Source organism: Hippocampus zosterae, chromosome 3 (assembly GCF_025434085.1).
Source record: "Hippocampus zosterae strain Florida chromosome 3, ASM2543408v3, whole genome shotgun sequence".
Classification (NCBI taxonomy): Eukaryota; Metazoa; Chordata; class Actinopteri; order Syngnathiformes; family Syngnathidae; genus Hippocampus; species Hippocampus zosterae.
In genome coordinates this window covers 29,112,930-29,134,663 of record NC_067453.1, presented here as the reverse complement: position 1 = coordinate 29,134,663, position 21,734 = coordinate 29,112,930, and the positions used below count along the sequence as shown (strand labels likewise).

General features: G+C 41.5%; 2 protein-coding genes and 1 long non-coding RNA gene across 7 annotated transcripts in view; 1 reads left to right on the top strand and 2 right to left on the bottom strand.

Moving 5' to 3' along the window:
• The window catches only part of LOC127598394 (uncharacterized), a 164,867-nt gene that overhangs the window by 66,506 nt on the left and 76,627 nt on the right, over positions 1-21,734 (top strand). The gene's annotated exons all lie outside the window — the stretch shown is intronic.
• parvaa (parvin, alpha a) lies at positions 264-9,973 on the bottom strand. The gene is made up of 13 exons (XM_052062156.1): positions 9,706-9,973; positions 7,597-7,686; positions 7,344-7,414; positions 6,877-6,979; positions 6,359-6,499; positions 5,266-5,381; positions 5,062-5,120; positions 3,887-3,906; positions 3,376-3,437; positions 3,103-3,171; positions 2,827-2,928; positions 1,588-1,660; positions 264-651 (listed from the first exon to the last, which is right to left on the bottom strand). The coding sequence occupies exons 1-13, from the start codon at positions 9,842-9,844 to the stop codon at positions 575-577; spliced, it is 1,122 nt and encodes a 373-aa protein (XP_051918116.1). The 5' UTR covers positions 9,845-9,973; the 3' UTR covers positions 264-574.
• LOC127598278 (F-actin-monooxygenase mical2b-like) overlaps positions 10,269-21,734 on the bottom strand; it is a 43,238-nt gene continuing 31,772 nt past the window's right edge. For 3 of the 5 annotated variants that reach the window (XM_052061989.1, XM_052061990.1, XM_052061991.1), the window contains 15 exons: positions 21,257-21,443; positions 21,077-21,141; positions 19,962-20,043; positions 15,827-15,958; positions 15,087-15,146; positions 14,769-14,887; positions 14,459-14,665; positions 14,171-14,349; positions 13,682-14,013; positions 13,368-13,435; positions 12,787-12,876; positions 12,554-12,647; positions 12,075-12,186; positions 11,895-11,968; positions 10,269-11,790 (listed from right to left, as the gene is read on the bottom strand). In XM_052061989.1, coding sequence (XP_051917949.1) covers positions 11,561-11,790; positions 11,895-11,968; positions 12,075-12,186; positions 12,554-12,647; positions 12,787-12,876; positions 13,368-13,435; positions 13,682-14,013; positions 14,171-14,349; positions 14,459-14,665; positions 14,769-14,887; positions 15,087-15,146; positions 15,827-15,958; positions 19,962-20,043; positions 21,077-21,141; positions 21,257-21,443 — 2,031 coding nt within the window. In that variant the 3' untranslated portion in view covers positions 10,269-11,560. Of the gene's footprint in view, positions 11,791-11,894; positions 11,969-12,074; positions 12,187-12,553; positions 12,648-12,786; positions 12,877-13,367; positions 13,436-13,681; positions 14,014-14,170; positions 14,350-14,458; positions 14,666-14,768; positions 14,888-15,086; positions 15,147-15,826; positions 15,959-18,162; positions 18,401-19,961; positions 20,044-21,076; positions 21,142-21,256; positions 21,444-21,617; positions 21,660-21,734 lie in introns of those variants that run through there. The other 2 variants (XM_052061993.1, XM_052061994.1) reach the window with 2 other exon arrangements.

Below are 21,734 nucleotides of genomic sequence, written 5' to 3'. Positions count from 1 at the left end.
AAATTTAGGACTGCATAAGTAGACATACGTGAAAGCTGATCCACAAACCCCGGTGCAGCAATTTAGCACATTTGTCTGCAGATCAGTTTCCACATCTGTGTGGAAAGACCATTTTTGCACGGGTAAACCTTTAGTAAACCAGGTCCTAAGTCCACGACAATATCGCTTGTGTTATATAATAGCTAACTAACATTGGCTGCGGAAAACATCATTTTAGTTTATTTTCTTAACACGTCCCGGATATGAAGTAGTCAGCCCGTTCATCAAGTCATGAAAGTTTAATCAAAGGCATATTAAAAGGAGCGGAAACGGCTAGAATAATATGCCAGCAGAAGTGTATTACATTTACAATAAATACAATGAGGATGTTTCAATAAAAATGTGAAATGTGATTTTTTTTTTTCTTCAAATGTGTCCCTTCAAAGTGATGCTGCATGGATTAACAAGTGTGGTCATTTGTAAAATGGTACGTATGAATTCAAATAAAAAGCACATTTCGACAAGAAATGGATTTATAAGACAAAAGCATGAGGTCCATTGACATAGAAAGTCTCCCTTTTTGTTGCTCGGGTCCTCAGTCAACACTCCTGTACCTGGTGAAGAGATTGTAGAGGACCCGCAGGGTGGACTTGAGGTCACAGTTTACAATGTCTGAAAAAGGGAAAAAGAAATGCAGTGATGCGGCTATCGTGACAGAGCCAATATTCACAAGAAAACATTGTGGTGTCTTGGGGGGGGGGGGGGGGGGGTTTGTTTTTTTTTTTGCTAAAGTCACGTGCGGCCCAAAAATGTCCAATAAATGTCTCGGTTCATTCATTCATTCATCTTCCGAGCCGCTTGATCCTCACTAGGGTCGCGGGGGGTGCTGGAGCCTATCCCAGCTGTCTTCGGGCAGTAGGCGGGGGACACCCTGAACCGGTTGCCAGCCAATCGCAGGGCACACAGAAACGAACAACCATTCGCACTCACACTCACACCTAGGGACAATTTAATGTGTTCAAATAGCCTGCCATGCATGTTTTTGGAATGTGGGAGGAAATCGGAGCACCCGGAGAAAACCCACACAGGCCCGGGGAGAACATGCAAACTCCACACAGGGAGGCCGGAGCTGGAATCGAACCCGGTACCTCTGCACTGCGAAGCCGACGTGCTAACCACTGGACTACCGGGCGCTTGGGAAATTATCCAATTAAATTCGGGTGATCTATTTGGAATGTGGGAGGAAACCGGAGCACCCGGAGAAAACCCACGCAGGCCCGGGGAGAACATGCAAACACCACACAGGGAGGCCGGAGCTGGAATCGAACCCGGTACCTCTGCACTGTGAAGCCGACGTGCTAACCACTGGACTACCGGGCCGCCCTTGTCTCGGTTCATCTACCACTTAAATTGCAATGAATGCTCGCCAACCGGGTAACACCGAGTCGTTTTAAGATGGATGTTCACGTAACGAAACAAAGTGATGAGTTTTTAGAAACCTTATTCTTATATTATTAAACAGCTACAAGTGGAGGTTTCAGTTTTTTTTTTTTTTGTGGAGAACGTCCCCGCATTTGTCAGAAAGATGATTGCGTAACAGTTTCGTACCTTCTGGCCTGGGCTTTGGTCGCTCCAGGCCTCCATCCTGCATCAGCTCGAAGGAGAAAGACACGTTATGCACCTACGGCGAGAGTGAGAAAATATTACACATTACACATGCGGCTCATCATTTTGCCCCCCCCCCCCCCTCCCCGCCATGCACATAAATGAAAGCCGAACACTGCTCTGTGGCAAGCACGAACACCGAGGCTAAATGCCACCATACACTAAGTGCTACAGAAACAACTTCATTAGTTATCCATTATTATTAATTTTCTAGTTTTAGACTTTAAATAGAAATCATGATAAAAGTGAAACGTTCCTACATGTAAGATAGTAGTGCAGTATATCCATCCATCCGTTTTTATCTTATTTTATCTTATCCTCAAGGGTCGCGGGGGTGCTGGAGCCTATCCCAGCTGTCTTCGTGCAGTAGGCGGGGGGGACATCCTGAACTGGTTGCCAGCCAATTGCAGACGAACAACTATCCATGCTCACAATCACACCTAGGAATAATTTTGAGGGTTCAATCAGCCTAACCATGAATGCTTTTGGAATGTGGGAGGAAACCGGAGCACCCGGAGAAAACCCACGGCAGGCATTATGAAATGTAAAAATAAGAATAAACCAATCTAACTAAACTATCTGTACAAGAAAATTACGATCCGGGCTAATTTGCAGGTTCTTACTACAGTACTATGAGACCTGAATGGCTTGAAATCGTGTGTGGCAGTATCGTGCAGTAAAACAAGATCCTCAAAGTAAAAAATGAGCACACGCACTCATACAAAACTGAGCCCCAAAGCCCTCACTCTAGTCTTTCCCTGCGTAGAAGAGATTACAGATGCTATGGGCTCCTGCCTGTTCTTCCAAGCCAGAACTGTGTGTGTGTGTGTGTGTGTGTGGAGTTGTGCACATTGTATCAGGGATTGCCATTCTGCTTCACAGCTTGGCAGGAGGGGCTGGCCAAGACCGTTACAAAAGGCTACTGTGGCGTCTCCGTAGATTGCCTGTTTAGAATACCGTGGTGCTAGAGAGGCCAACAGAGAGGAGAGATGGCTGCGCACTGAATGGGCTCTGAGGGAAACAGATGGGATGAAACCAAGCCTGTGAGGGCAGACCTGGGCTATGCGTGCGTGATGCTCCTCAGAAAAATGGAGCATCGACTTCAAAGTGTTTTTTTTTTTTAACCATGCCGCAGAGTCAGAGACGATTTAAAAATGGAGGAAAAAAATTTGCGTGCTCAACCTTCTGGTCAAAATTTTCTGGTGTGAGGAAGAAGTTGTAGAGTGGCACAAAGTATCCCTCCAGCAGACCCATCAGCAACACCAGATAAACGCCATCTGCAAACTGACACACAGCACAGGCAGGTAAATAGAGCAGGTGTCTGGTCGGAGACAATGCAGAAGAATAAATGACACAAAAAACAAACCCCCCACCCCCCCAAAGAAAAAAATCACCGTCCTGACCCATTCCCATTTAAGTGGTGCAGAAATGTTATTTGTGTGTGTATGAGCATCATACCTGCGTTTCCAATTCAGAAACTTCTAAGTTGAGCTTGTTCAGGTGTTTATTCACAAATGTGATCAGTGTCTAAGAAAACACAAAGTCACTCATTGACTCAAGACGATTTGCTTTGAAGAGCATAGCTGTATTTGCTCCAAAGTGCCGAATTTCGGTACTTTGCGGGAGTTCAAAGTTGACATATTTACTTGTGGTTAAATGTTTGCTTGAAGACATTTCATAATATAAATATGTGGTTCATGAATCAGCAGTGCCCGTGCAAATCATCACTACCTTTTTGACAACATTCAGTTTATCCGGCGCATGGTCAAACAGGGTGTCAAAAGCATCACGCTCTGTGGGCGGGGGGGGGACGTGGAATAAATCATTAAAGCCAAAAAGGAAAACAATATGCATACCTGTCAACTTTTCGGAGCGCCAACCTGTATAAGCTACCAAAAAAATCCTTATAAAGAGCAAAAACATCCTTATAACATACCAAAGCATTTTATATGTCAAAATAACGGCAGAAAAAAAAAAAACACGAAATTGTCAATGATATTTATTGTAGATCTCCGTAATACAATGTCTGGTTAATATCTAATCATTATTCTACTTAGTAGCATTACTGTGTTCAGAGTTGTATTCCTGCGTTACTTTACTAAAAATAAAACGGAAATTTTCAGAATCCGTATGATTCACCACAAAATCCGTATGAACTATGGCTACACCGTACGAGTTGACAGGTATGAAAAGAAGAAGAAAATTATTGGGTAATAATACTGTATGTGCTATAACGACCTACCATGTCTTCCAGAGAAGGCCCTGGCAAAATTAGAACAAGAGAAGAGGAAAAAAAAGTCACAGGTCATTTCATGTTATTCACAATTTCACACTTGAATCTCTATAGAACAGGAGAGAATGAAAAACAACGGCTTCCAATTCAACCACAGAGGAATGTGGAGAACGGGGAAGGGATTAGAAACGATTAAACAATAGATGTAGCTATGGCATCATAATGACATTGCGGAGAAGCACAGGTACATCTCGGCTTTTGAAAGAACCCGGGCATCATTTCTGTGGGAGGTCCACGGTGACTCCATACCGTCACATGATCTTGACATCAAAACAACACTGCTGGCTACTGATACAATGAAGAGCTGCGGCTTCATCATGTAAACAGAGTGTGTCATGATCGTGTTCTTGTGTTTCTCCAGCAGGTGGCAGTGGAAGGCTTCTCTTCCAGCGTGCACAACTGCTGCCAATTGGATCATCTATTTGATAATCCCAACATGTTGTTGCCGAGTTGAGAAAAGTTGATAGACCGTCTTTAAAGTGTCGTTGCTGCCATGGTTAAACTCATGTCATTTCGGTGAACGCAACCCGTTTTCATGCTCTTGAGACCATCAACTAAATTCCTTAAACGTTGGCAGTCACTTATCATCTCCAGTACTCTCCATCGCAAATCCTTCTGTCTGTCAAAAAATGGAAAGTCTTTGTGCTCTGTAATCAAATCTTCAGTGTGGGGACACAAGGCTGAAATTTCCTTGTGGTAGAGATGCAACTTTTGGTAGGCCATTTTCCGATCTGCTTATCCTCACAAGGGTCGTGAGGCGTGCTGGAGTTTATCCCAGATGTCTTCGGGCAGTAGGCGGAGGACACCCTGAACGGGTTGTCAGCCAATCGCGGGGCAAACAACCATCCACGCTCACACTCACAACTAAGGACAATTTAGAGCGTTCAATAAGCCTGCCGTGCGTGTTTTTGGAATGTGGGAGGAAACCGGAGCACCCGGAGAAAACCCACGCAGGATGGGGAGAACATGCAAACTCCACACAGGGAGGCCGGAGCTGGAATTCAACTCAGAACCTCCGCACTGTGAGGTCCACGCGCTAACCACTGTTCCACCGGACCGGACTACGCGGTATCGCTCGTACGTATTTGGGTGAAGTCTATTACTTGTTCAGTTCTATTACTTACTCTGTGTTCCCGGTGATTTCTTCCTGAATCTGTCTGGATTGCAGGATGCCCTCTCTTTTCTGAAAGCCAGAGAAGGGCTATGTCATTCTGACAGGAAAATTATGCCAAACATATCTGTAAACACTTGGCAAGAGTTTGTAAAAAAATTAACCCAGACAAAAAATAGCACAAAAATGCAAACACTACCACGGTGTTGACGCTCACCTGGACCACGACGACTTGAATAGAAACATGGTCCGGCAATCTGATTGGTGCTCTGAAGTGTTGTGACAGTGCTACCAGCAGATGGAGGATGGCGACGATACTCTTCGCATGAACCGCTTTATGTCGCGAAAGAAAGAGAAGTCGTTAATCACCGATTCATCAAATGAATATTTGCCTGGCAAAATCTGAATTACCGTATTGGCCCGAAAATAAGACGGCGTTTTGTGCATTGAAATAAGACTGAAAAAGTGGGGGTCGTCTTATATTCGGGGTCTAGACATTATACCCATTCACGACGCTAGATGGCGCCAGATATCATTGAAGCGAATGCTAAACTTGACTCCCCAGGCCAAAGTGAAACCCTGTCACGAAGAATAAAAATAAAAATAGCGGTAGCACAAAGAAGACAATAAAAAAATAGCGGTAAGAAGGAAAAGAGAAGAAAATAATTGAAGAGATAACAGAAAATGGAGAAACATAGTGACAATCTGGAGAAAAGTAGGTGTTAACCGGCAGCTGAGGAGAAGTTATGATGTAATGTACATTTCAAAAACCAGAAGCCATTCATTTACGAATGTGATTGCAATTTAGATTTGAATGAGGCAAAATAACAAGCTTTTTCTCTCAAATATATTATTACAATAATTGTTTTCAGATGTACTGTCATTATTTTCTGTATAAAAATTAATTTGGTGTTCAAAAAGTCTTTTTTTCAAATTTGAGTCTTGAAAAAGAGGGTCTTATAATCAGGGCCGTCTTATATTTGGGCCAGTACGGTATTTCTACATGCAGTTCCTAATCCGAGTCCTTGTTATTCTTCTTCTTAAAACAAATTAAACCTCACACTTATGAATGTGTTTACTGCCTTTAGGAATTTTCAAGTTGTGTGCTACATTTGAAAAAAATCATTTATTGGAGATATGACACCAGTGGAGAAAAAATTTGATTTGTAAACTGTTGGACAAATATAAAATCATTCCTCGACTCCCCTACTCTGTTGACTGTACCTAATAAAGCGGACATCATTACACGTCGATGACAAAAGTGGATGAATTTGTGATGCTAATCGAATGACCACGACAGTGTCACTTACAGTCAACATTCCAGCGAATATTCCTGGTGGAGAGTTTGAGTGAGTCGTTGATCCGTTCCAAAACCGTCTGCAGCTTCTGCTTCTGGGCGATCTCTGACTGCGTCACCTCCGCTACATTGAGTTTCTCACCTTCCAGCTTTTCTGAAAGCCAACACAAGCATAAGGAATAACCACGGCGAGCTACTACTACTCAGCCATACTGCTGTGTATTCCTGGAGCCCGAGCGCATGACATTGAAGCTAACCTCATGAAGCAAGCGAAAGACTAACAACACAAGAAAAGTGTGTGACAGTGCTGGGAGACTACATTGACAAATTAAAAAATAAAAAATAAGTAAGCTTCTATCTGTGTTAGAAGTCCTTAAAAAAATCACTTTATTTATTGAATGACCCTCATATATAGACCAATATGAAATACTCATATGGTGATAAGACTTTCCAGTCATATCACCCAGACCTAGAATACGTTTGAAATGTAGCTTGTGAAAATGTGAATCACGAATAACTCGATGAACTCACCGAATAATTTCTGCAGGACCTGTCCATCATAGAGATCTTCAGCCAGATCTTTCACAATGATCCTTTCGCCAACGAGAACATCATTTATCCAGTCGATCAGCACCTACAAAAGGTATTGCAAGAATTTTATTTTTTTTGCTTTGCATCTGTCTACATTTTAATTACATCGTTTGTTTCCTTTAAGGTTTGTATGCTGAATGTGCCATGGACTCTTTCTTTAAGTTTCCCTTCTTCAGTTCTCGTTATGATTTCACTATGGTTTTCTTCAATTAAATCGATTAGCAAACATTTGAAATTGTATCGTGCTGCTATGCTGGAGAAATGTTGTGATTATATTTGATTGTGAGTAAGATTCCCAATCCTTCCAGCAAACTCACGTTACACGTTCACGTCTCGAGCTCGGCTCATCGTATGTGGGACGTAGACTCAAGTAAGATGTCGGAACGCTCGTTTCTGGCAACGCTCACCTTCATAAGTTCTTGCAGTTTTCGGTCGTTCTTGGAGTTTGGATCCACCATCGTACGCACCTCATTCTCCTCTAGAAGATGAACAAGATGGCATCCCAATGAATGTACAGGGTGAGCGAAGCATTATGGTTTCTCGTTAAACCTCTTTTTTTTTTTTTTAAATGACAATAGATTTCTAAAACGGTCTATAGCTTCTCAGTACTTTTCTACTATTGACGCTTCATGTGTAATTGAGGGACTGTCATCCAAATACCAAGCATGGTGTCCTCAGGGTCAAGCTCGTAGTGGGTGGGGCTGAGAGGAAGGTTGATGGCATTTATCCCCTCTTCCTGAAGCTCAGACACTGGAGTGACCAAAAAAAAAAAAACAGATATGAATTACATAAAACAACATCATTTTGATGTCAATGATAAACTCATAGGGTAATCAGTCAGCAGGTCATGAAATGAATCTGACCTAGAGGTGAATTTGATTGGTTAGGGGGGGGACCAATAAAGATCCTACTGAATACACCTGGCCATTTCATATCAAGCAAAAAACACAAAACTGGAAAAAAAAATTGTGGCAAGAGTGTCTTGTTCAAAAACAAGTATTCAGGAATCATGCGAGCAAACTCAGCCTGTGTCGTAATGTGGCCGGCTGATTTTGTTTTCAAAATGAGCACGGGAAAATAGGGGAAAAAAATCTGGTTCCCTTTTCTTGTGTGTCACTCACTGACTGTCATGAAATGATTAGCTAAGAGTGAATTCATGGGGAACGCTAGAACCAAATGACCACTGGATTAATCCAGAAACCTGTTCTTACTGCATTTTCATGTCAATTATGAAATAAGTGTCCGGCTCCTGGCAAGGATAAAACATTTGTACTACTTTGGAAAAGATTTGCTGCTCGAGCAAAGTTAACTACAATCTCACGTGTCATCGATGCCCACAGTGTGGATTGTCAAGCGCATCACTTCCCTTTCCTCTTGTGTCTGTGTTGTAAATGCAGAAATGTGTGTCCCAGTCGAGCAATAACATCAAAGCATCTGCATCACATGCATGAGAAGCCTGTGGCGATCAGTAGAGCACCGTTAACGTCCTGATCCTGTCTTCGCTTTCGTTCTATCTCGCTGTTACTCCACTTTACAATGGCAACTACGATGGCTGCTGATCATAAGTGTCACAGTGACTCAAAATTGAATCAACGATCGCCGAAAAAAAAGTCAGCTGGCCAAGGCCTTCCATCAAATCATAAAACACACACGAACCCACGCACCCGGAGTGAGTCCGTGTGCACGCGTCTCTTGTCCTGCCAGTGTGAATTTGATGCGATTACACATGCAAGAGCAGAAAATGAGCCTCAGCTGTGGAACAGTAAACCAGAGCAGCAGCACGTAATCATCCATTTAATAGGAGACCTTTCCACTTTCATGTAAAAACGCTTGAATATGATGCTCAAAGAGGGACGGGCGTGCTTTCAATGATGCGACAGAATGATCCCATTCTTGACTTCCAGTTGACAACCTCAACAATCAGAGTCCTGTCACATATTTTGGCGTTTATTAAGCCATTCTGAACGAGTTGCATACTTTACTTGATCATCTGATCCATCTATCTATATACTGAAGCAGTTACTTGGGTTTGCCTCATGGTAACTCTGCCTTTGTGAGTCAAAATACTGTCTGCTCCACTTGGCACTTGTTAATGTGTGGTTTATGCGATTAGCAAAACCAAATATGTAAAACACAAATGTTAAATACAATAGTGTCACTGTGAAATTAAGAGTGCATATCAAAAGCGTCTGAAAACATGATTTGGGATGCGAAGAGCCAGAAACGGGCACATGCCAATGGCTGCTCGCTGCCACACTCCAGCAAATTAGAATAAATCATTATTGGATTAAAAAAAAAAAAAGAAAATATAAAGGATAACCCTTCATATTACATTATTGTAATTGTTTTATTACTTTCTATGGACAAAAATCTTGTCACATTAGAACATAAACAGTGGCTAACCAGCTCCGCGGAAAATAATTTCTTTTCCACGATTATTGGTAAAAAGCAGTTAGTGGGTGGAAGGAGGCGAGCCTTGACAACGACCAGCAGAACGAATTCTTTACCTTACATGGATAAAGACACGTAGTCCGGAGAGAGACACCAGACAGTGATGTGTCGAAATGAAAAGAAACAAATAAATAAATACCACAGAGTCAAAAGTGTTGTGTTATTAACGTGCGGAATCGATGGTTTTTTTTTCGGATTTTGACCTGGATCGCCCTTACTCGGAATGCGGACTACTGGATGTTCAAACAACACAATCGTTTCGTCCTCATTTACAGCACTAGTAAGACATTCCGATTCATGACTCGGCGAGCTGTTTACCTTCTTTAGCTTTCTTCCTCCTCGCCAGAGTTCCACCAAGTTTTCCTAGGAAAGAGTCGTCCTTCTTTCTCGAAGAAGGAGATTTCGGCGTCGTCGGCGATTTAGGGGAAGAGGGCGACTTCTGAGGAGAGGAAGCCATTGTAGGAATAATACTTCAAGCCAACGATGCTTGATTCAAAATTTTTGAGTTGACTTGGAAATTAAAAGTTTGTTCGAAGTGGGGGTGGAAGAAAAAAAATCCCGGTTGACACCCTACAGCGGAAATGGAATTCCACACTTTTCCTCCCGAAGGCGGTCAGTCAAGTGAGAGGCCCCGCCCTTTTCCGGAGGAACGTCGGGCTCAAAGGATGGACGCAGTTTTAGCCCACTTTTGTCGTTTTTGGAACTTACGATATTTGACAACAAACAATACTGTACAACAAAACAAAATAAAACGAGGATGTCTGCTAAATCGGAACTTTTTTTTTGGTCTGCACTGCAAAGTTTGGTTGAAAAATCGTTTGTCTTTCACATACAGTACGAGAATATCCGGTCACCACAAAATGAATCAAATCATATTCATATTTGTCGTTAGTTATCAGTGGGAAAACATGTAAATCCATTTTATTATAGATTGGGTTCATTTGAAAACAAATGGTATAAAACCAACACGTGTTGCAACAACATTTAAATAATACCAAATTAAATTTGGTCTCATGTGTCTAATTCAAGTTGAGCAATCAATTGCGGTTACTTCGCTAAGAATAAAGCCAAAAAGCTAAGCTAAGCAGCAGTTGCTGGTTCCTGGCTAAATTCACTTTGAACTACAGAAGATCGGCACACTCCATTCTCAGCCATGTAGCAATTTATCTCGTCACAGCATCCCGGATTATTGGCTAGATATACCGTACATGAAAGAGTGAATCACTCATCTGTAACCATTTCTCACATTACAATTAAATGAGAAAATGCAACATGGGGGAAAAAAAAACACATTCCGAGGCTACAGCCGCTTTCATACAGGCCATTTTAGCTGGCATTTCACAGCCTTTGTCTTGCTCTTTCAAGTAAAATCCAGATACAGAAGGGTAAACTTGCCTTCTGAGCTAGTATCAGGCACAACGCTGCTCGTGTATAAGCAGAGTGAAGTTTAACTCTCAAGGCTCACTTCATGCTTAAAGCGATTTTAACTGCCGCACTGATGTCTCCCTGCATATATTTACCGCCAATGAAATTGCAAAAACCACAACAGTTTCCTGTGAGTTCTGCTTCAAAGGGACCAGCTAATAAATCTCGGGTGCAACGTTACACCAATTTCTCAGGACGGCAGTGTGAAAGCGGCTTTGCACACACATACAAACAGGACACACATTTATATTAGTGAGCATAATATGCATGTGTAATTACAAAGTTTTAGCTGTGCAAAACTGAAACCCCAGGTGAAGTGCCCGGTTAGTCCATGTGGTAAAACGTGATCATATACAACAGCCGCCATATCTGTCAACAACCCAACTTATGTAGAAAGAACAGCAGATGTGGCTACAGGCAAGTTGAATTATGAAGTGAGCAAAAAGGCTGTCAAGTCATTCACAAGTCATAAATAAACTCAATTGACATCAGATATTAATCTTTTCATTTGAATCATTAGTTCTATTTTGATTCTTCCTCTCAAGTCTCTTCAATAAAAAAAAAGAAGAAAAAAACTGTTTAATAAACATCTTAAAAGTCAAGACTTTTATAGTTGTACGTATCCCATTTATGAGGAATGACTGAAACGGAATGGTAAAGAGTTTACTTTTCTTCTTTAAATTAGTGTTTGGACATTTGATTTGCCCTCCCTGGCTTGCATCTGCCCTGGACTTACTTTCTTTAATCATCACCCCTCAAGCCCAGCCTCGACTGACTCCCAGCTATCATTAGCCTGGGCCCAATGAAACTCGTAGCCTTTAGACAGCACACGGCTCTCCAAGTCCCGGTCTTCAGCTCTCTCCATCAGCCTCTGTTCCTCAAGTTTAGATACCAGCATGTCCCTTTTCTCGACCGTCCTCATAATCTCAGACAGGATCTCCTGCTCCTTCTGGAGCTCAGAGGCGCTCTTCATTGTATCTGTGGAAGAGAGAGAGAGTGAAAAAAAAAAAGCAAGTGATCAAATACAAATGATCAGCGCAAAGAATCCCTGCTGCAAATGTGGTTGCACACGACAGGTTTACCTTCTTTATTCATCCTGCGGCGAAGATCTTGCTGAAGTCGGTCCTGGGTGTCCTCCAATTCAAGCTCCTGAGCACTGAGACAGAGAGAAATAAATGCCCTCTACTGGTCATAGATGGAAAGTGCATCACCACTGACCAATGTGATGTTTTCGTGTTTCTCACTCGGATGCAGTCACTTACAAGATCATGAGGTCAGATTCATATCGTACAAGTCTGTTCTTCTCCAAAACCAGTTGAAACCAGGACTGATAAAGTTGGGAATATTCTTCATCATTTGTTTGATTGTCCGTTCCTTGGAGTCAAGAGACAAAAGCGCAGACAGTAGGTTGGGATTGGGATTTGAAGGGATTTTAGGTGGCACAAGAAGTTAACACAACATATTTTAGAGGGCCGAAAGAGAGTAAAATTAAGAGTTGTTATTGTAGGTCATTCCATTACTTAAACCATATACTGATGCAAACACGCCCACAGGAGGATCACATTTTGTACTTGTGGCCAAAGAGATGCTGCACAGTGGAGAACAAATCTGAGGAAAACTCCATTGACAGTTTCCGTAAATGGTCTGTGTATCTATTGTGTATCAATTTGACTTTTCTATTATCGCCGACCCGTTTTTTTGCCATCTACATGTGCATGCATCTTACTACATTATTCAATACCCGTTTCTCCCCGTATAAGCTTTTCTAGAGCCACTCCTCTTTCTTCCAGGTCTCTTTGTTTCTCTCCCACCTCCTCCAGTTGTCGCTGAATCACCTGAACAAAATCAAAACAACACGTGATGCATTCACACTAAAAAGGTGGTTAACCATCTGGAATGTACATAAAGTAAAAAAAAAAAGACATTGTACTACTGCTAAAGTAGGTCATATGCAACCACAGTAAGAATCAGTACCTGAGCTCTATGCAACCTCTTTAGCTGTTCTCGTTTGGCCTGTTGGGCCACCGTCTTTTCTTGCTTCTGTCGTTGTCTTTCTGCTGACACCTGGAACCAGAAGTATTCATTCATTCATTCATCTTCCAAGCCGCTTGATCCTCACTAGGGTCGCGGGGGGTGCTGGAGCCTATCCCAGCTGTCTTCAGGCAGTAGGCGGGGGCAGTAGGCGGGGGACACCCTGATTCGGTTGCCAGCCAATCGCAGGGCACACAGAAACGAACAACCATTCACACTCACACCTAGGGACAATTTAGAGTGTTCAATCAGCCTGCCAATCATGTTTTTGGAATGTGGGAGGAAACCGGAGCACCCGGAGTAAACCCACGCAGGCCCGGGGAGAACATGCAAACTCCACACAGGGAGGCCGGAGCTGGAATCGAACCCGGTACCTCTGCACTGTGAAGCCGACGTGCTAACCACTGGGCTACCGGGCCGCCCCAGAAGTATTCAACGCTTACTATTACATATACACAAATTTAAAAAAAAAACACTAACACACAGGGGCACCGTACAGAAATAGTACATCCAAGTGTACGAACCTTTCTATTGGTGGATTCGCATTCCTCATCAGTTGAGCAGGGCTCCTCCAGACTCTGCTGACTGGAAGCTAGATACAAAGGAAATATTGACACTGTTGCTCAGAGACTCACACTAAAGTGGGGCATTTAAGACACGAAATTCCAACAAATTAAAAAAAAAGCAGGTTTCTATTTGTCACGAAAACATTTGCAAACTGCTGAGAAATGTATGGCTTGCATATTTTTTTTAATCTTATATATGAATGTACTTAACTTCTAAGAATATACGCTAGGTAATAAGGTGCAATCTCAGGTTGCTATATCACGACACTGACCGTTGTTTCTCAGGTTGGTAAGGATCATCCTGATTTCCTTATGGAGCTCCTGGTCTTTCCCGTCAGTCTCTGACGACTCCCTCTTCCTGAGCCTCAAGGAGGAGAAAAGACTCATCTTCCTTTTGGACAGTGATGATATTCCATCACTGAAGACCCTTCCGGAGTCTCTGCGGCCTTTCAGGGAGACTTGCTGCAGCAGAGACGGCAAGTCCACACCAGCCTGATGGTTTCTAGCCTTCTTCTCAGTGGATAATTCTGGTTCAGCAGAGTTGAAATTCAGCTCTCCCTCCGACATAGGCCTACGTCTGGGTTGGCCGCCATGTCCGGGCCTCCTGGTGAAATGGAACGAAACCGAAAGTGTGAAACATATCTAACTCTGACATTCATCACAGAAATAGAGAATCACATCAAACATTTGAAGGAGGGACTTGACGAGAAAGGTTCCAGTACAAACGAGAGCAGGGGTACATCATGATCGTCTTTACAAACATTGTGGGGGCTGCGATGGAGCTGCTGGAAGGATCGGTCACACTAAATGTCCTCCTGAAGGCGTTGGCAATAAGATGGAATGCTGAGAGCGAAGCGGCGGAGGCAAATTGCCTTTCAGTTAGTTCTCCATGTTGGCTGGAGTCCGCCTGAAGCTTATCTGCTTCCGTCTCTGCTTGGACCTGATAAAACATCAGAGGGGAACGGCTAACACAGGTCATTATGAGGTGAAATTAATTTCTCACTGGACTATTTGCATTATACAAGGAGAGCGATAGTCATGTCTCAAACCTGGCGATGCTTTGTGGTCTTGGCGTCAATTGTAATGGAAGTTTCCTCTGGAGTGCCCAGCACGTCCCAGCTCAAGAGTTTCTCTTTCTCATTAAGAGATAAGATCAAACGTTTCTTTGGGCTGGTTGAGTTGCATGCCGTCAACTTTTTACTCTTCTCACTTCTCTCCGAGGGATGTTTGAGATCAGATGCCTGGCCTCTAGAAGCCTGAGTAAAGAAAAAACAACAAATTCCTATTTAGTCATAAAATAACCAACATTGTTGAGGGTGGTGGTGGTGGTGGTGGGAGGGGGGGTGTCTGTCAATGTACGGTTTGTTTTTCAGTCGACTCGATCTCCTCAAAGTCAGAGTCCGCTTCGGGAACAGTCTCAGGTCCTTTGTCCCGCGGCCAGCTTCGTCGGAAGTTTTTGACAAATCTCAATGGGAATCCTTGGGAAAAACAATCATCAATGGCAAATTGCATAGTTTGGTGAGTATTAAGAAAGCAGTTCCCTCGTTAGTGCAATTACTAAACCTTCAACCCCACCCTCCCCCACATTGGTCTAAATTAGCCTTCGATTATCATCAAGATGAAGATAGAAAATGCCCTTAAAAGCCAGAAAAGTTAGCTACGGAGAAGTATACTCACTTGCTCTGATTCTTTGTTTCCAGCAATTACTGCGTTTGGTCTTAGAGTGACCGACATATACTGGGGGGGGGGGGGGGAAACAAGAGACAGAGAGACATCATATACTGAGTTTCATCCCCTGATTCATGTTGTAGTTAGCAGAGATGATTGCTTTCTAGGAATGATTGCAAAGCTAGCTACACCCCAGCAGTCACACATCCGTATTTCCTTGCCACCCCGAAGTGGAAGGCCAGTATTTATCTAAGCATCCTTTAAAACAAGAACATTGGCCTAAGATAAATGAAAGGCAAACTGTAATGACATTTCTAAGTCACAGCATTATAACGACTTGATTAAATACAGAAGCTGTATTTAATTAGGCACAGACGCATAGTAAAAAGCAGTGCTGTTGTGTAACGTTAACAAATTAAAACAACAGTAGTAAAACATATTGCTCGACAGAAATGCAGACGACTGCAGAATTTGGTAAGCCCAACCAGAAAGAAAGAAAAAAAAACCATTTACCTCTCCTTTTAAATCGGAGTAAAATGTCATAACTTAACTATAGTTGGGGCGGGGGGTTGTTAGCCATAATGAGATCTCAAGGACTAATTCAAACAAAATAATGTTTTAGACAGTAACAAGCAAAACAGATTATTATCCTGATGAAGACTACACTTTGGTTTTTTTTATAATCTCAAACTATGGAAGATGTATGTCTATATATGTGATCTAAATCCTGGACGGAAAACCATCCTGACCTTCAGCCCCCTTCGCCTGTGTGACATCACGCTCCGCAGGCTTTTCTATGCAGGGCACATCGATGGTTTCCACAGCCATGTCCGTTTTTCCAGGATCATCGTCATGCTGTGAACGCATAATAGATGGCCTGTCTGGAAGTTAAAAACAACAACACTAATTGGCTATGGGATATGAGCTGCCAGTCAAGTTCAAAGTACAGTGAGGGTGAACTAAGTACACTGTGGCACTCACAGTCTCAATGAAATGGATCAATTAAAAAAAAAAAGTAAATATAGTATGGATTCAGTTACTCCAAGTCTAAATTTGGCTGAAACGCTGCCAACTACTACTGCCATCGACTATCATGTTACACTAAAGTTACAGTACAACATATTGCAATAAAGTACCGTACTCACGTTAAGGGATGTCAACATTTTACAGTATTTTTCCAAAGATGGTTCCTCTCAATCAGATAAAATCAAGCAAGAAGGGAAGAAAGAATGAAAGAGAGACAAATGGACGGAAGGAAAAAAAGAAAGGACAAACAAAAGAAAAGCATGCGAGGCCAATTCCTTTGTTTTTAGCATCGACTGTAGTAGACTGAAACATTTGAGTTTGACGTGGGATTATGAAAGAAATAAGAAAAAAAAAAGTTTACCTTTTTAGGTATTTACATTTGCATATGAGGAACAACTTGAAAACATCTGCAACAATTTGTCAGAGAAGACCGAAATCGAAGGTGACCATAAGTACTGGAACAAATGCGACTACACACTTTAGGAGGAAATATTTTGTGTGCAGTAACTGCATTAAGCTTGTGACCCATTGACATGATAAAAATGATGCAATTCCTCTTTACTGATCATTCTAGAACAGTGGTTCTTAACCTTCTTAGAGGTACCGAACCCAACCAGTTAATATGCACATTCACCAAACTCTTCATTAGTGAAACATAAATAATGTTATATATACTGTATGTATATATATACCTGTATATTTTTTTAAACAAATTCAAGATATTAAAAAACAAAAAAAGTATACTTTAAAAAAATATATTGTAAGACAGTCACACGTTGACTACGAAGCGAACTGAATTTCCCACAGCACTGATTGGACAAGCAAAGTCATGTGATCATCCGCAGCCAGCGATGGCCAAGCGGGAGTGTCATAACTAATTGACATCTTGAGTCGGGTGTGTCTTAACCTCCATGGCAGAGGCTCCGTCGAACCCCTGAGACAGATTCACCGAACCCTCCTGGGGTTCGATCGAAAATATTAAGAACCACTGTACTAGAGGCTTTCAAACTCAAATGTTTTCAATCTAAAAGAAAAAAAAATAGGCCCATATCATTTTGGAGGGGAGTGGACTTACTCTTGTAGTTTGATGTTCCCATTTCGATTGGCTACAGGTTTGTGTGAAGCGATTGATCAGAGTCACATGTGAAGTGTTGGAAAAAGTGAAACAGTATCACCACCCAAAAGAAAAAAATCTTGAGGAAGTCAAAAGTCCAGAAACATAGTCCAGTAGAAGATGATAGCCAAGGTGATTCACTTCAGCTTTGCTCAGGTATGAAATTCCCTTGGATGTGGTTGAATTTGTGGCATTTTAATATACTGCCCTTTTTTTTCTTCTGGCCTTTCAGTTCCAAACATGTGGTACTCTCACGCTGACAAGCAACTACGACAAACAGGTGATTGTGGGTCAAATAAGCACGAAGGCAGACAGAGGATTTTCTTGACAGATGACGGCGAATGCAATTGTTAATTGTGTGGTTCATAGATAGAGATTTTGGGAGGAGGGGGGGGGGACAAACTTGATTTCTACTCCAAATGAAGTTGTCACGGAAATCAAACTAGCCGACAATAAAGCACCAAACCCATTATGTTATCAATTGGATTTATTTTTAGTTCTATTTACATTGCATAATTTTAACAGATTATGCATTCTTTACAGCGATTGTGAATAAGGAAATAAAAAGGCTGGTGGACTGCATCAAGATCTACACCTACGGCAACGCAGACAATTAATATTCATGGGATATAGAAAGTGAACACACCTTGTTAAAAGATCGGATTTTTCCCGAATTAAAAAAAAGGAACCAATTCAAAACCTAGAATTTGTAAAAATTCTAGAATGTCAATGTGTCAAGCGATAAAACAACAAAACTAAAAATCCAATGGGAAATGTACACAAAAATTTTCTGATGTAAAAATCCATCTACCAGCTCATTATTCCTTTTAAGCTTAAACACTGTAAATAAAGAAAAATTATTTTCTCCATATATTTAATTTCAATTAAGTCATACATACTGGTTATGGGTCAAATTATTTATTATTGTAAATTTATTATTGTAACCTGATAAAATGATATGCTGTCCACCGCAGTAACCACTGTCCCTGAAAGGGTTAACGTATAGTGTGATCATGAGCAAAAAAAAAAGCAAGCGGCGTGTTCATTTTGTATATTCCCTGCATCATATTAAATGTCTCATGCTGTGTGGAAAAAGCAGCTAGTGGGCTTCTAATCTTGGACAAATTCTAGCAGGTACATGACAAGGATCTGGAGAAGGGTTCTGAAGGGAGGATGCCTTCTTCTGTAACAGAGGGAACCACACAGAGATGTGGACACGAGCGTTACTTTCAAACTAGCCGTAAGAGAAGGATGGATGACGATGATGCAGCAACTGAGGCAGGCAGACGCTGTGTGTTGGTGGTAATAAGGGCGTTAGTGAGGAACTGCTAAGCACAAAGGTTACGAGGCTCACATTGGATGTTATCACTGGCATGGAACACAAACGGTGACAATGCCATGGAGATGTCCAATAAAAGGTTTAATCTGTGCGTCACAATTATTACAACTGGGAAAGTGTGAAGAAACGTCAGCATATTGCCACATCTTGCATTATGACCTCAAATGGGAACGAGTTACAACAGACAATGCCAACTCTCACTCTTCTTGCATCAATGGCAAGTTGTACTGACTTGTAAATGTTCAACAGACTGAACAAAGTGAAGTGAATGAACAAAGGAAATTTTGAGGGGAAAAAAGGTCCGAGAAGAGTGTTGGGGGCAGAACAAATTGACGTGCGGAAAAGGAACTGAAAAAGCAATTGGATTTTTACAAACTCAAACCAGAAGAATTTAATTCAACAGTCAAAATGGAAATTTTTTGGTCTTTTTCAAGCACAAAATTATATAAATATTCTTAGGCAAAATAGTAAAAACCAAAGTGCTTTAAAAAAAATAAAAGTGAGACAACAAAATGTGTGTAAAAGTTTCACAAATGTTCTATTAGATAGACGTTTATCATTGTTTTCCCACTACAACACTATCAGATTTTTACTTTGCAAGATTACATTGATTTAAACCAAGGACGAAATATGTGAAACAACATAACCATGAACAAATTAAAATATTCCGTTAAAAAAAAAAAAAAAACAACTTTTTGGCAGTTCCATTGCAGTCATGGTGCAGCAGGCAAAATGCCGTGTCAACAGCCTTGTAGAGTCAACTCTTATAGTTCAGTTAAAAGCATGCTAAACATTCTAAAAGTTGGATTCAGGAGCACGTCCTTGGTTATTTGCAAGTTGCAATTCAATGCTGCATGAACAACAGTTGAGAGTTTTCAAACATTTCAACTCCGATTCATTATCAAAAGGGGTATAAGGTAATCATTCAGCACTTGTTCCGAGATGTTGATCGTTTAAGAAGCCTTGAACAAGCAAATTTGCATTACAATAGTATACCATGATCATAAAAATCGCCTTGGCCTTCCAAATTATATTCAATAAGGCACTTTGGAATGCAGATAAGAAAGATACGAGTCAACTCTCGATGTATCGGGGAGTAGATGGAGCACACTTAAGTGAGACAAAGCCCGAGAGACTACTTCCGCAGCTCAGTGCACATGAGTTAGCCGAGCCTCCTGGCTGATCTGTCCAAGCACCTCATGCATTACGCAGAGCAGAGAACAGCCCATGCCCAGCAACTCAAACAGGAACACATAGTCATGCGAGTAGCTTCGGACATGGGTAGCCACAGCTGCGAAACACTCACGCACACTGCCCAAAAGATGTCCAGGAATCACACACACAGCCCGGCGGCTGGCATGCCTTGGCCAACTCAGGCCTCGCCTAAGCAAGGAAACCAGGGTACCTGGTGGTTGTGTCTGGATGCCGCTTGCCACTGGGGTTCTCCCCTTCTCTAGCACCAGGTCTGTGATACGGTTGTGGTCCTCCTACACAAATATAATCACGCATGAGATTACAGAGCGCAAGACAATGATGGTTGTGTATTCAGAACTGGTGGACCACGTGACTAATTTAGTTGATTTTTACAAGCGACCTTGTATTGCAGAGCTCATTGAGGCGCCATGATTAGGTGAGATGAATAGTTCAGTTTCTTTACTAACTCATAGGTAAAAATAAATGCATACATTAAAAAAAAAAATAATTGTACAGTATTTTCCACACGATAAGGCGCACCAAAAGGCATTCAATTTTCTCATAAGCCAACAGAGCACCTTATAATCCGTTGCGCCTTATACATGGATCAATAGTCTGATTTCTTGGACGTAGTTAGGTTAGTTATTTAGTTATATCTTATTAGTTATGTAAAGTATTTTGTTACAGCTGCAGTAAGTTGTGAAAGCTCGATATAAATAAAGCGCTCAACGGGATGCATAACGTGACCGTAGCCGCTATTGTAGCCCTATCCATGAAAACAGTTTTAAAATAAGCCATTCATTAAAGGTGTGCCTTATAGTGGCAAAAATACAGTAATAAAAAAATTTAAGGGATGCAACTAACTTTTTATGAAGCACGAGAAATAATATTTTTAGTGCTGTCATTTAAACGTGTTATCGGTGTTAATTTAAATCAATTTCAACGTGATTATTTTTTTATCGCAAGATTAATGCGGCATCGGCGTTAATTTAAATCAATTTTAATTTTGATTTTGATTTAATATAAGTATAATCAGTGTGCCTTTGTGGAGGACTACAGAAACCCGAGAATATGTATTCCTCAGAAAAATCAGAGCGCACACACACATGCACACACGCACGCACTTGCAATGAAGTTGGGACATTGTGTTAAATAAAACCCGAATACCACGATTTGCAAATTCTTTTCAACTTGTCTGATTGAATACAGTACAAATGACAAGATATTTCAATGATTAAACTGATAAACTTTGTGTTGAGCAAATAAACATTTGAAATTTATGGCTGCAACATGTTCTAAAAAAGATTGTAGAATAATAGAACTTACCTTTCTTTTCCTCAAGTGTGCACTGGACTGGTATTGGGTATAATGCATCTTACAGTAGAACTTTGCTGAAAGAGCAATACAAACGTCTACGAATAAGTATGTCACAGGCAATAATTTAATTTCAATAAAATAATGGTTAAAGTGATTAAATAGTACAGATGGATCGTGACTCAACCATACCCTCACATGAGTTGAAGGCGTGGCCGCCCAGTCGGAGAGTGCAGTTACAGACGTCACAGCGGAAACACTCTCGGTGGAAGAAGAAACCTTCAGCACTCAGTCTCTCCATGACGTAGACCCGCTTGGAGCAGAAGTGGCAGATATCGCTGCCACCAAGTCCGGAGTGGAAGTCTTTACGTCCCATACACTGAGAAAAGACACGCGGCAAGGTTCAAGTAACTTTCTGGACATGGAGTTTCTTTTTATTCCAATGAATAGCTGATGAGAATATTCCAGAGATTAAGAAATAGGAACATCACAGGAATGAACTTTCCACAAGTGTGTGTGTGTGTGGGGGGGGGGGGGGGGGGGGATATCTTACTCATGTATGAATATTTTTCCTAGGCCTTCTTAGGAATCAATGCTGGAAGAGTAAGAAAGAGTATAAGAGCAACCTTGTTTAAATCCAACCTTTTTATATCCTGTATATATTTAAAAA

Excerpts from the sequence above, each read along its gene's own strand:
- parvaa (XM_052062156.1), bottom strand. The coding sequence starts at position 9,844 with ATGGCTTCCTCTCCTCAGAAGTCGCCCTCTTCCCCTAAATCGCCGACG. Across the intron at positions 2,929-3,102 it reads TTTCTGAATTGGAAACGCAG|TTTGCAGATGGCGTTTATCT; the intron begins GTATGATGCTCA and ends GCTGTGTGTCAG. Across the intron at positions 1,661-2,826 it reads CAGAAAATTTTGACCAGAAG|GTGCATAACGTGTCTTTCTC; the intron begins GTTGAGCACGCA and ends CTCTCGCCGTAG.